The sequence below is a fragment of the Aythya marila genome (genome assembly GCF_965140915.1).
Source record: "Aythya marila genome assembly, chromosome: 5".
Lineage (NCBI taxonomy): Eukaryota > Metazoa > Chordata > Aves > Anseriformes > Anatidae > Aythya > Aythya marila.
In genome coordinates this window covers 26,469,039-26,480,723 of record NC_139046.1, presented here as the reverse complement: position 1 = coordinate 26,480,723, position 11,685 = coordinate 26,469,039, and the positions used below count along the sequence as shown (strand labels likewise).

Sequence of the window (11,685 nt, the reverse complement as noted above, 5' to 3'; positions counted from 1 at the left end):
TGATTTATACTGCTCACGAGGATGTTTTGTGTTGGCAGGAGCTGGCTGGGTGTTAAGAGAACCCCGGTGCCCTCAGCTCTTCTGTGACCTCACCTCCGTATCCTGTCTGCAGGTTCTGGGTGCCTCGGGAACCAGCGCTGCTTGGGCTCGGATCGCATCAACACCCGGTAACGGAGAAGAGAGCGGATGAGGTTTTGGCTGTGAGACCCCCAGGCATATCGAGAGTGGTGCCAGGCTTCTGGTGAGAGCTCTCCCTCCCTCTGGGTTAGCACTGCGGTTCGTACAGCTTCACATGAGAACATCAGGCTGGAGCACGTGCAGCCTTAAAGGAGCTTAGGGTAAAACGAGTGTATCAGCCTCTTCGTCTTGAATGGATTCAGGCTTCTCTGCTGACAAGTTCCCCATATATTCTGTAACAGTGTGGCTTGTAAACATGTCAGTACTTAACGGAGCCTCGAATCATGTATTCATTCATCCCACCAGCTGATGTTGGTGCTAAATTTGCTCAACACTTACTATTTTGCATAACTTACACTGAGGTCTCTGTAACCTTTCCATTTTGGCTAGAACCAAAATTGTAACACAAGAGGCTTTCTGATAAAGGTTGAGCAGAACTGGTAGATACATTTATTCTGTTTCCCTAGAGATGGGGTATTTTTAGTGTCTTTGTTTCCCTAGGTTCTACATAAACCTCCCAACTAGTCCAGTCATTAGAGGCCATGATAGGGTTATTTTATATATAGAACAAAACATGCTGCATAAATCAGTGGAAGGTTTGACCCCAAAGCAAACGACTGCTGTCAGCTTTGATTTTATTGCCAAAGTTTGTAAATATTTTTCTCTAGCATAGGCCAAACAACAGTGGCTGTCGAGATGCTTGTCTGTGGTTCTGGCCAGTGTTCTTCTCCCATTCCAGTCCAATTAGGCTGATGTGGGCTGGGCTGGACCTTCAGATGCTTTCTTTGATCTTTCCTCTCCCAGCACAGCCTTGTTTTAAATGCTCTGGTCACTTGCCCTTGCTGCCGCATATCTTTCCTCTGGCGAACATTGTCTGCTCTAGGCAGACACCAATGATGGTTTCCAGAGGTTTGCTTCCCACAGCAGGATATGGGAGACCACAGTCCATTGCTGTGCTTTGCCAGAGACATCTGTGGATTTTGGGACAGGTCACTGCTTCTGTGCCTCAATTTCCCCCTCAATGACACATTTGGTCCTAACTCAAAGAAGCAGAAATAAGAAAGTGCTCTGATGCCACTGCACGGTGATCCATGTAAAACTCTGGATGCAGGTATTGGAAATATTGCTTTGCCTATTTGAAAAAGACACTATTGCCTTTTTGCTTTGAAAATACCCCCCAGAGCAGAGCACCTCATTGCAGTAGTCAGTGTGCTTCTTGCTAACAACGATCTGTGGGGTTTTGTATCTGCAGATTTTAGAATGACATTGGCTGGATTATTATTTATGTACTTAATTACATCAGCTCAGGTCCTAGCTGGGGGTGCCCTTTGTACTGATCAGAATACACAAACAGTATTAGAGACAGAAAATGTTTGAGGATAACGGGAGAGACAACAGCAGGTGACCATCAAGGGCACAGTTTGGCAGCACTGGTCGGCACAGCAGGCAGGGGTGATGGGTGTTTTGTTGAATTTCTTGCAAGAGCCCATTGATAAGAGTTTGGAAGAAGATCTCTGGTGAGATCACCCTCCAGAGGTGTGCTGTGTGACTTTCCCAAGAAGAAGGGGAAACACCAGAGGCAGCACAAAGGTTTTGTCTGAAAATATTACGAGGATTAACATGAAGCAGAAATCAGCCTCTAATAAGTAAGAGGTACAATGTATAGGATTGAAATGCTCCCTAGCAGGTGACAAGTGTGATTTTAAAGGTAATTGTAGTTCAGCTGAGTTAGCTTTTACCATTTTGTATATTAGTATAAAATAGTAAATATGTGTGTTTGGTGCGAAGAGCTGAAAGGGCGCTCAGTTTATCCGTTTGCCTTTGGACGTTGCGCAGAGCAAAATGCGGAAGGAAGCAAAACACGAGAGAGGTGCACTTGAGGTGGGACCCCTCCTTTCCCCTGAACCTGCCCCGTTTCAACGCGTGGCAGGTTCAGCTTTGAAAGCCTGTGAGGGCGAAGCCTTTCGCTTAGAAACCCGCCCCCGGGCCGGCGGGGTGAGGCGGCCGCCGCCTCCCGGCCCTAACGCCGCCACCCCCGGCCCGGGCCAGGCCGCAGCGCGTCCCGGGGCGTTGTGCTGAGGGGCCGGGGCGGGCACGGTGAGTGCCGGGGCCGAGCCGTGGAGCCGTGAGGCCGGGGCTGAGGCGGGGCCGAGCCGTGGCGTCGCCTCAGCGGGGCCGGGCGGGCGGGCGCTATGATCGGCACGGTGCTGTGCTACGTGCTGCTGCCGGCCGCGCGGCTCCTCCGGGCCCTGCGAGGTAACGCGGCCCCGGGCGGGCGGGGGGCGGCGTCGTGGAGGCCCCGGGGGCTCCCCGCAGCCGCCCCGCGGTGTCGGGGCCTGCCTCTGGGGCGCGGGGCGGGTGTGGGGGAGCTGGGGGCGGCCTCCTCGGGAGCCTTCCCGGCCCTCAGCCGCCCCGCGGGGCCTGGCCTGGCAGCACGGAGGTGCTGCTGGCCCCCGGGTGTGACTGCTCGGGGCGGCTGTCGCAGGGAACCTCAGCGAAAAAAGCCGTGTGGAGGAGAAGGGAGTTGCTGGTCTGCAGCAGGGAGCAGTGTTTGTGTGTAATTCGTAGCAAGAGAGCAGTGCGGCATCTGCGATGGCCATACAGGTGAAAGGAGCCCCCGGCTCTTTCTGTTGTACACCACTGATATCAGCATATCCAAAAGTGTTACGTGAACAGCAGGGATTTTTTTTTAAATCATATATCAATCATCAGGTGTTTTTAAATCCTTATCAGGATTCCTTCTGTGCGTATATTCTCTCTGATAAGGCCTTCAGTTGTTCACATCTGTCGCTCTGCTTCTTTATTTTTCACCTATTCATTACAGAACAGTATTTTAGCACATTCATATTTTAAATAACTACTTCAAGGCCTCTTACCTTACCGTTTTCACTGAATCCCTGGAAAGACACTTGCTCCAAGTGGTCATCTACAAGCACTCGGCTTCATAACCCACGTACCCCATCAGCTAACTTCTACAGACTGCGCCTTCATGTGTTGTTGAGAGCAGGTACAATTTCCACAGCACCTTTTAACCCGGCTGGCTGTGGCACTGCCTGAGTTAGAACTGCGCTCTGTGGCATTGGTAAAGCCATTGTTGTGCTGTACAATTTCAGTGACTTTGACTAATATAACTAGAATTGGACTGTGGCCTAGCATTAAGAGGCAGGGTAAGTTATTTAGGCTGTATCTACTTTTCTTCAGGGAAGTCACTTGTTTGGGTTGTCACGCGGAATGGTTGTATTGCACTGAGCTACAGCAAATGCACTGGGGGGAAAAAAAAAAGGTGAGAAAGGCTTTTCATCTGTATTATGTTAATTAATTTATTTTCTTAATGGCAGATGCTTTCTTTACCTGTCGAAAGAATGTGCTTCTGGCGAAGAGCACGTCCACCCAGATAGAAGGCATCTTTGCTGCAACCAGAGGAAATTCGGTCCAGGAAGAGCAGGAAGCCCTACTCCAGCAGTGGCTGGAAGAAGGAGCAGGGAATCTGCCAGCCAGTGAGAGTGCTCCAGCAGTGGGGAAAGTATCAGCTACACTCACTAGTGACTGGTTAGAAGGTTCAGAGCTATTGATGAGTAGCCTTAGCGACCTGAATTCGGCTCCAGAAGTCACGTGGCGTGCCGGTCAGCAGCTCACGGAGCTATGTGCCTTGGCTTCTTCAGAACCACAAGACCACGCAGTGACTAAACTGGAAAAATTACCAGCGGAGAAGACAGTGGCTGTAGTAGGCAGCGCTCCGTGGGCAGCTGTGGTGCCACAGACGGATCACCAGATGGTTGGCTGTGCCCCTATCGGTGTGGGAGGGCAGCACGAAGACCCGGCCGTGCTGGCATGGAGCTTAGCAGGTGGTGCAGAGATGGTGCCAACAGAGCCCCCTGCCTGGCCTGTTCAGGATGCTGTACAATTTTGTCCACTCCTGGAGGAGGTACCCTACCACGGTCAGTGCCAACAGCTCTGAATCTAATGTTTAGTTGGGAATTTGTTGGGAACCTGGTTAGGTTGTAGTGTCTGGGTGAGGTGAATGGGTCTGGGCTTCCTGGCTGTACCACAATGATTGTATCAGTTTGTATAGAATTGACAAGATCTGCTACTGAAAGCTACAAAGTAAGTTTTTGCTGAGGCAGGGCTGCTTTCAGCTAGTAATCTCAGTGCTTCTAGATTGTCTGGATATTGATATGTTAATTCAGGAACTGTGTCTGAAAAATACAGAAAGAACCCAAAAGTTGGTAGAATTTTTCAGTATGCTCAGTCTGGTCTTCTGTTAACCCTTCCTCATTAACATATACACAAATGAATCCAAACAAAGCACCCAAAACCCAAAGTGGGTGAGGGTTTGCTCAAGCCTAGAGAATGTGATTGACTATATTCTGGGTCTCAGGGAAACAAAAGTATCAGGAGGGTACCCAACATGGCTGTAATTTGTCTTTTTTGTCACTTGCATATAGAAATTTTATGGAGAGACTGGGAGGATCTTTCTGTCCAGCCTTGTGAGCTAGAGCAGGCTTCAAAAAACCCTCCTCTCTTTGAATTTCGAGTCATGTCTTACAACATCCTGGCCCAGGACTTGGTGGAACAGGGCCATGATCTTTACATACATTGTCATCCAGACATCCTGAACTGGGACTACCGCCTTCCGAACATTTTACAGGAGATCCAGCACTGGGATCCTGATGTGAGTATGACTGAGCCCCTTCCACGTTGGTATCACCAGAATTTTAACTTCTTGTTTGATCTAACAGCTTGTTTGTTTGTTTGTTTAATAGGGGTGGGGGAAGTCCTGGGAAGATGCTACTTGGTAACTCAGTGCTGATTCCTCTGAGACTAATTGAGGCTTCAAGTACATATTTTTTGGGTGCCTGTTTTGTTTGGACTGTGTTTCTGTAGCAACTAGTAATACTTTGATAGCAGGGGTTAACTTAGTAAACAGCAGAAGTGGAAGAAGAGGTAATGCATTTTTGGGAGAGAAGGACCAGGCTTGCAGGGCAGCATAGGAGAGGATTTCGTGACTTTCTCTGTTGGTGTGATGAAGGATCTTTCACCTCATCACTGGATAACTGAGTGATAAGCTAATGTGACCCAGACAGTTGTCATTCTCTGGCTGGGAAGTACAGGACAGAGGTGCAGTGATGGCCTTTTTGTTTGCAGGGTTAGTATGTGAGTGCACTTTTGCACTTCCTTCCTTCCCCAAAACAAGGTAACTGGCAAATGCTGGTGGAGCGAGTGAGGTCTCTGCCTTCCTTCCAGGTTCTGTGTCTCCAGGAGGTGCAAGAGAACCATTACTGGGAGCAGCTGGAGCCAACGTTCAAGAAGATGGGTACGTCCTCTGTTTGTGTGTCTGTACCTCCAACTCACGGGACTGGCCAAGCAGTTCTTCCTGCTTAACGTCTTCAAAGCACTCAGTCTTCATAGAACTCTTCTTCCATTTTCTCTGAGCAGCTGCTTGCCCTGCTTCTGGGCTGTCTGCCTAGAGTTTCACCCTTTCTTTTCTAACTGATCTTTCTCCTATTTGACAGATCAGAGTAACAAAATTGAGAGGGTCCTAGAAGGACAAAGAGAGAAAAAACTCACGATTGTGAATAATAAACTGCGATTACTGGGACAGAATTGGGTATAATGCTGTGCCCAGGGCATTACAAAAAGAGCAATTGTATTGTACAAAATGTTGTACCCAAAGGAACAGAGGTTGGAGTCCATGCCTCCCAAGTAATGAATCCTGTTATGTGCCCCAACATTGCTTATAGCTAGTGGGAACTGAGACCTTAAGGAATGCTGACCTGGAATGTAAAATGTTATGTAACTAAGCAACCAGGTTTTCACAAGTAGGGTTGCTTTATTGGCCAGTGACAGATGATTTTTGTAGTTAAGCCAAGTTCTGTTGTAGAAAACAGTGTGAAAATTAGCAAGATAGGATTGTGTAGGGATTGGAGAAATCATCCTTCTGGACGGGTCTCCCAGATTGAATTGCATTCTCCCAAAATTGTAGTGGGAGCTTCTTCTACTGCATAGACTTGCTGAACTCTCCAGTGATGGAGGGAGAGCCTAAGGTAGTGGCCAGATCAGCTTTTAATGCGTGATGGTTTCTTTCCAGGCTTTGATTGCTTCTATAAACGGAGGACTGGGAGAAAGACCGATGGCTGTGCGGTGTGCTTTAAGGACAGCAGGTTCCAGCTGATCAGCGTCAGCCCCATAGAGTATTTCCGTCCTGGCCTGGACGTCCTCAATCGGGATAACGTGGGCTTGGTGTTGCTGCTACAGCCTCTGCTCCCAGAGGGCCTGGATCTGAAGGCAGTCAGTCCTCTGTGCGTGGCCAACACTCACGTGCTGTTCAATCCCCGGCGGGGAGATATCAAACTTGCCCAGATGGCCTTGCTCCTAGCAGAGATCGACAAGATTGCAAAAACTCCCGAAGGCAGCTACTATCCTGTCATCTTGTGTGGAGACCTGAACTCTGTGCCTGATTCTCCACTTTACAAATTCATCCGGAATGGTCAGCTTTCCTATCATGGGATGCCAGCCTGGAAGGTAGGTGCCAGCCAGAGCTCAGATTGTGTAGCTTCTTGCTGTGTGCTGCTGAAGAAATGCATGGCTGTATTTCTTTCCCTCGTGAGGAAATAGTCTCGATATTAAATTTAGTTATTCAGGACTCATCCTCAATGCCTCAAGCACTGCCGAGGAAAGAAGCAGACAGATGCATGTGTGCTGTTTCCAACTCACCTTTTCTGGTTTCTCTTGAGGCAAGCCAGTGATAACAGACACTTAATTTCAGGTCCTGGTTCTCCTTTGCTATGGGATTTTTGTGCCTAGGTGACTAGAAGTGTAGGCAAGTACAACTCCACCGAGACATACTGAAATTTTATGTAGATGTTTGATATGAAAACAGTTTTGCTCATGAAATGGACCTATGCTAGACTACTCCTGTGGGAATTTGTTAATGTGTATCCGCATTCAAATGTGATACTGGCTTTTGAGCTAAATCTTCAGCTCAGTAATGGATGTCTGCATAATATATTCAGTCATGAGAATTTTAGTTAACTGTATCCATCCTGCAGAGCTGAAGGTTTTTAATGTCTGAACTACATTCTAAATGGCTTATTTTACATCTTTCCATGAGGGCATTCTCCTGTGTTGCTCCTGGTGAGTGTGTATACATGTATTGTCTACAGCTTGCAACTTGCAAAAGTTCTGTTACATGTTACTGATGTTTCCCCTCCTGTTCCTTGCCTCCTTGCAGGTGTCCGGTCAGGAAGACTTTTCGCAGCAGTTGCATTCTCGGAAGCTGGTGGCCCCTCTGTGGCCGTGTTCACTGGGTGTAACAGACAACTGCCAATATGTTACTCGGTGCCAGCCAAAGAAACAAGGTGAGCTCCGGTGTGAACTGAGAACATGAGTTTGCTGAGGCTGGGGAGTCTGTGGGCATTGCTGACTCTCTGCATAGCTGAGGCATGCGTTGCATGAGGCAGTCAGCAATGATTCTCTTCTATCCTTTTCCGTGATATGTGAATTAAATTTAATTTTTCTGGAGTCTATCACAGCAGCCCAATTTCTGGCATCTTTCCCTCGTCAACAGCTGAATGGTCCCTTACAAGTAACGGTTGCCCTGCATACCTCTTTTATAGTCCCACATTTTAGCTTTTGTGCAATTGGAAATGATCTTCAGCAGCCACAGCTTTTAGCTGCATGTGTTTGTATGAGCAGTTTTGGGCAGTGTTTACACACTATTATTAAGAAATCACCAAGAGCCCGCTTTAAATCAATGTGTTCCTGACTGTTTCTATCGAGGATTCAAAAAAAAATGACCCCATGCTAAACAGCTTTTGTTGGAAGCTTGACTATGAAACTTGCATTCATCCTGATCTGCAGAAACATGCTTTCTTTTTAGGCAGACTTGAGTTTTCTCAAGTTGCAAGCTAGCCAATCTGTCTAAAAGTCCTTTGAGCTTAGGACCTAGAGTTTCAGAAAGGACATCCTTAATTTGTCTAGTCATGATGGATGCGTTAGCTAAATGCTCTGTTCTTCTACACCGATATACCTGCTGTGATGTGTGTTTAGATTAAGTGATTCTCATGGCATAAAGGTGCTTGGGCTCAAAAATCTCAAACTAAAGAGGTCTCAATAGTATGTAGATGTCCCCTGTAGATGTGGCTTTGCTGCAGACACTTTATTCCCTTCAATTATATTTCTGTCTGCAGGCAGACGTAAGTACAGCCGGGACTTCCTGCTCCAGTTCCATTTTTGCGATATTGCCTGTGAACGACCACCACAACTAGTCCTCTTGGAAGGTGTGACAGATGCTAAACCAGGTATTAATGCGATATTTTTCAGCTCATGACTCTCCTAGCTGGATTTTGATGAAAAATGGAATTGGAGGTGATGCCTGGTGAGAAAAGGTGAAGATGGAAGGGTAGCATTTTGTGGCTGTGTGATTATTAATGGATTCCACGAGAACTCAGAGGACAGTATTGCTGTCCTCGTATAGTGAGTCTTGCAATGTTGTGTTCCTTGAGATGCACGGAGATTCAGGCTCTTTAGGAGGCTGTTTCTGACAAAGGCATTTTTTTCACCACCTCAAGGTTTTTGTTGCAGTAGAACAAACCTGAAGACCATCACATCACAATGGCTGCAACATAGATGTCTCTGGATGCTGGTACCCAGTAGGCACTGTTGCATCCCTGGGCTTTGTGGCATAGCTGTTTCTGCTCTCCATTTCTGTTCAGTCTTTCTTAGTTGCCCTTTGTGTAAGCTGTAGGCTAAGGCAAATGAACTTGAGATTAAAGGTTAAACTACCCTGGGCTTTGATAGTATTAAATGCTTTAGGGACATGCCCTTACCTTCATAGGACAGAATATGACTTTTCAGTTGTTTGCAGCAATCTGCTCTCAGGATGTTCCTGTTAGTCTTAGACTGGGATTTCCTTTGAATATTTTCCTGTATGGTGCCTTTGACTAGAAGCTATTGCTCTTCTTGGGCAAAAGAATTTGTTTGGTCTCAGGAGAAACTTCTCAGACTTGGGATGAGCAGCCTCTTCCAGTATTTATGTAGGTTTGTCTGGAATCTCTCTGCTCTCTTGCAGATCGCCCTGCATACTGGCCCAAGCACGCTGCTGTAGTGAATGACCCCGATCTCCAGCCACTCATCCCAAGGTAATTGAGTGCACCTTCAGTGGTCCTGCTCTTCAAACCCTGTCTCATTTTCCTCAGTGCTGAAAATCTGACTAAAGTCAAGACTGAAATAAATGTGCGGGTGGAAGAGAGTAAGGAGGGCTGTTTGGAACAGCCAGATCCACCTCCCCCCAGGGTTGTCCCAGTAACTGGGCACTGTCCTGTCAGCATTGGGTCGGTGAGGCCAAGAATGAAGGGCATAGACAGGACAGGGTATTGGAGACAAGGAAAGTTCCTAGTCTGCTCTGTCTTCAGTGCAAGGGGAGTGAATATCTCAGGAAGGCTGTCTCTCTGTATGTGTTCTCAAACACACAGATGGTTTGGAGGGTTGCATCAGCAAAGGAACATCCAACTTCAGCTGTGACTGCAACACTGAACGCTGCATTGTCCTCTTTCCTTTCGGTAAATTCTGGCTGTTCATGTGCAGGTCTTCAGGTGTTATCCAGCATGGCCTCAACCTGACCTCTGTCTACAGCCACTACCTGCCACAGAGGGGACGCTCAGAGGTCACAACCATGCCCATGGGACTTGGTGCCACCGTTGATTATATCTTCTACTCGGCAGAGCCTGTGGAAAATGGGAGCAGAGGGGGTGAGTGCGGCAATGCAGGGGTTATCCCTGCGGCATTGGGAGAGGGCTGTGAGGTATAACAGTGCAGCTCTGTGCTGGGCAGAACAGTTCATTGGTCTGGGGTAGATCTACAGGGTGTGACTTTGAAGTGATGCACAAAGGGGAAGCAATATCTGTTCAGGTATCTAAGAAGACAGTATTTGGTGTGGAAAAACTGAGGCTGCTCAGAGGAGGTTCATGTAGACTTCTAAGGAAGCCAGAACAGAACGCATTCTGCTTCCTTTGTCTATCTATCTACTTGTGCTCCTGGTAACAGGCAGTGCTGAGTCCTAAGTTCAAAGCTCGGACTTTAAGTCTGACTGTGACCACGCACTGTCCTTAGAAGGAGGTGACTCTTCTTACGGTGACAGTACGTCTCTACTACCTGACACAACAGTTAGTCTAATGAAAGACTACATGTAAATGCATCCAGGAACTGCCTCTGACATGGTTTGCGTTATGTCAGAGTCAACTTTGAGGAGGAAGTGAGGAGTGAAGGGGAAAATTTGAAGCTATCTCTAGGATTTATAGGAAGCGCCTTTCATTCCACTGTAAGCAACTGCCTGCTGAATTTAACATATTCTTGATAAGCATATGAAACCATTGAATTGCAGTAATGAAACCATTGAATTGCAGTATTACAGGTTGCTCACTACTTTCACATCTAGACCCAAAGGTGCATGCAGTGTTTGTGCAGAATGTCTTCCTTTATCGGGAAAAGGATCGGAAACCATTGACAAGCATCCCTCTGAGAGTCTGTGGAGCTAATGTTCAGCACCAGCCTTCAGCTGATGTTTCTTTCCACTTTGTCAGGTCGCAGGCTGTACCGGGATGGAGTCCTGAAGCTACTTGGCCGCCTTTCCCTTCTCTCTGAAGATGTCTTGTTGATGGCAAATGGCTTACCAAATCCTTTTTGTTCATCTGATCATCTCTGCCTGCTGGCTAGCTTTGGCTTGGAGGTCTCCAGCCTCAGAGAGGGTTAGTGATGGTCCCCTTTCCCTAAAGAAAAGCTGTTTTGAACGCAGCGGTTTGAGGCTTTGGATGCACAACCTGCTTGCAAGAAAACTCTTATTTTTGTCATGCCCTCAGAGTCCTTTTCTCCCGTTACACCCTCATAAAAACCAGGGATGAAAGAGTTGGAGCCCTTTCTGTGTTGGTATTTTGTGGGTCTCTGCTTCCAGTGGGCTTCTGGTTATGTTCAGGCATTGTCATCTCTTAAAGGGATCCACAGCTTCATTTAACAGATGTGTTAGTGCTGCAGGAACCAACCTCACTCCCATGTTTATTTGTCCTGTGACAAGATCTTCAGGGACTGGGGAAATAGGCAATGCTGTCCACTTCTGTTCAGTTCATTTCTACCAAGCAGCAGGGCATGTATACACCAATATTTTTTTCACACCAAAACAATGTTTCTTTTAATTTCTGGGTGATAGGTTATGGAGCGTGGTCCTTTGGGAGCAGTGGTTCTGCTAACTGCTTAGAAATTGCTTTTACTTAATTATAAGGGCTGAACTGCCGTCAGAAAAAAAATGTATAGTTGAGCCGTTTCATCAAGAAGCTCCCTACTGTGTCTAGTGGTCCAGGGAAGGGGATTGCTTGGAATGGAGGCAGGGGTTCTACAGAGCCACCCACAGGAGCTCTAGATCCACAGCAAAGGCCTAGAGGCCTTGGGAAAGGCTCCCTTCCTTTCTGGCAGTCTTGGAGTGGTTCCTAGGAAACTTGTGGGGAGAAGCTCATCCCA

General features: G+C 47.4%; 1 protein-coding gene across 2 annotated transcripts; it reads left to right on the top strand.

Annotated features, from left to right (window-relative positions):
• Nucleotides 1–2,183: 2,183 nt before the first annotated feature.
• Nucleotides 2,184–10,927, top strand: ANGEL1 (angel homolog 1; the record flags this gene model as incomplete). Of its 2 annotated transcripts, none has more annotated exons than XM_082762061.1 (10): nt 2,184–2,274; nt 3,516–4,115; nt 4,623–4,849; nt 5,422–5,491; nt 6,266–6,699; nt 7,409–7,535; nt 8,367–8,477; nt 9,248–9,317; nt 9,763–9,926; nt 10,758–10,927. In XM_082762061.1, exons 2-10 carry the CDS (start codon nt 3,749–3,751, stop codon nt 10,925–10,927), a joined length of 1,740 nt encoding a protein of 579 aa, XP_082618187.1. In that variant the 5' UTR covers nt 2,184–2,274; nt 3,516–3,748. The 2 variants fall into 2 exon arrangements, with proteins under 2 accessions (XP_082618187.1, XP_082618186.1); XM_082762060.1 differs by lacking the exon at nt 2,184–2,274 and adding an exon at nt 2,343–2,433.
• Between the last annotated feature and the right edge of the window lie 758 nt (nt 10,928–11,685).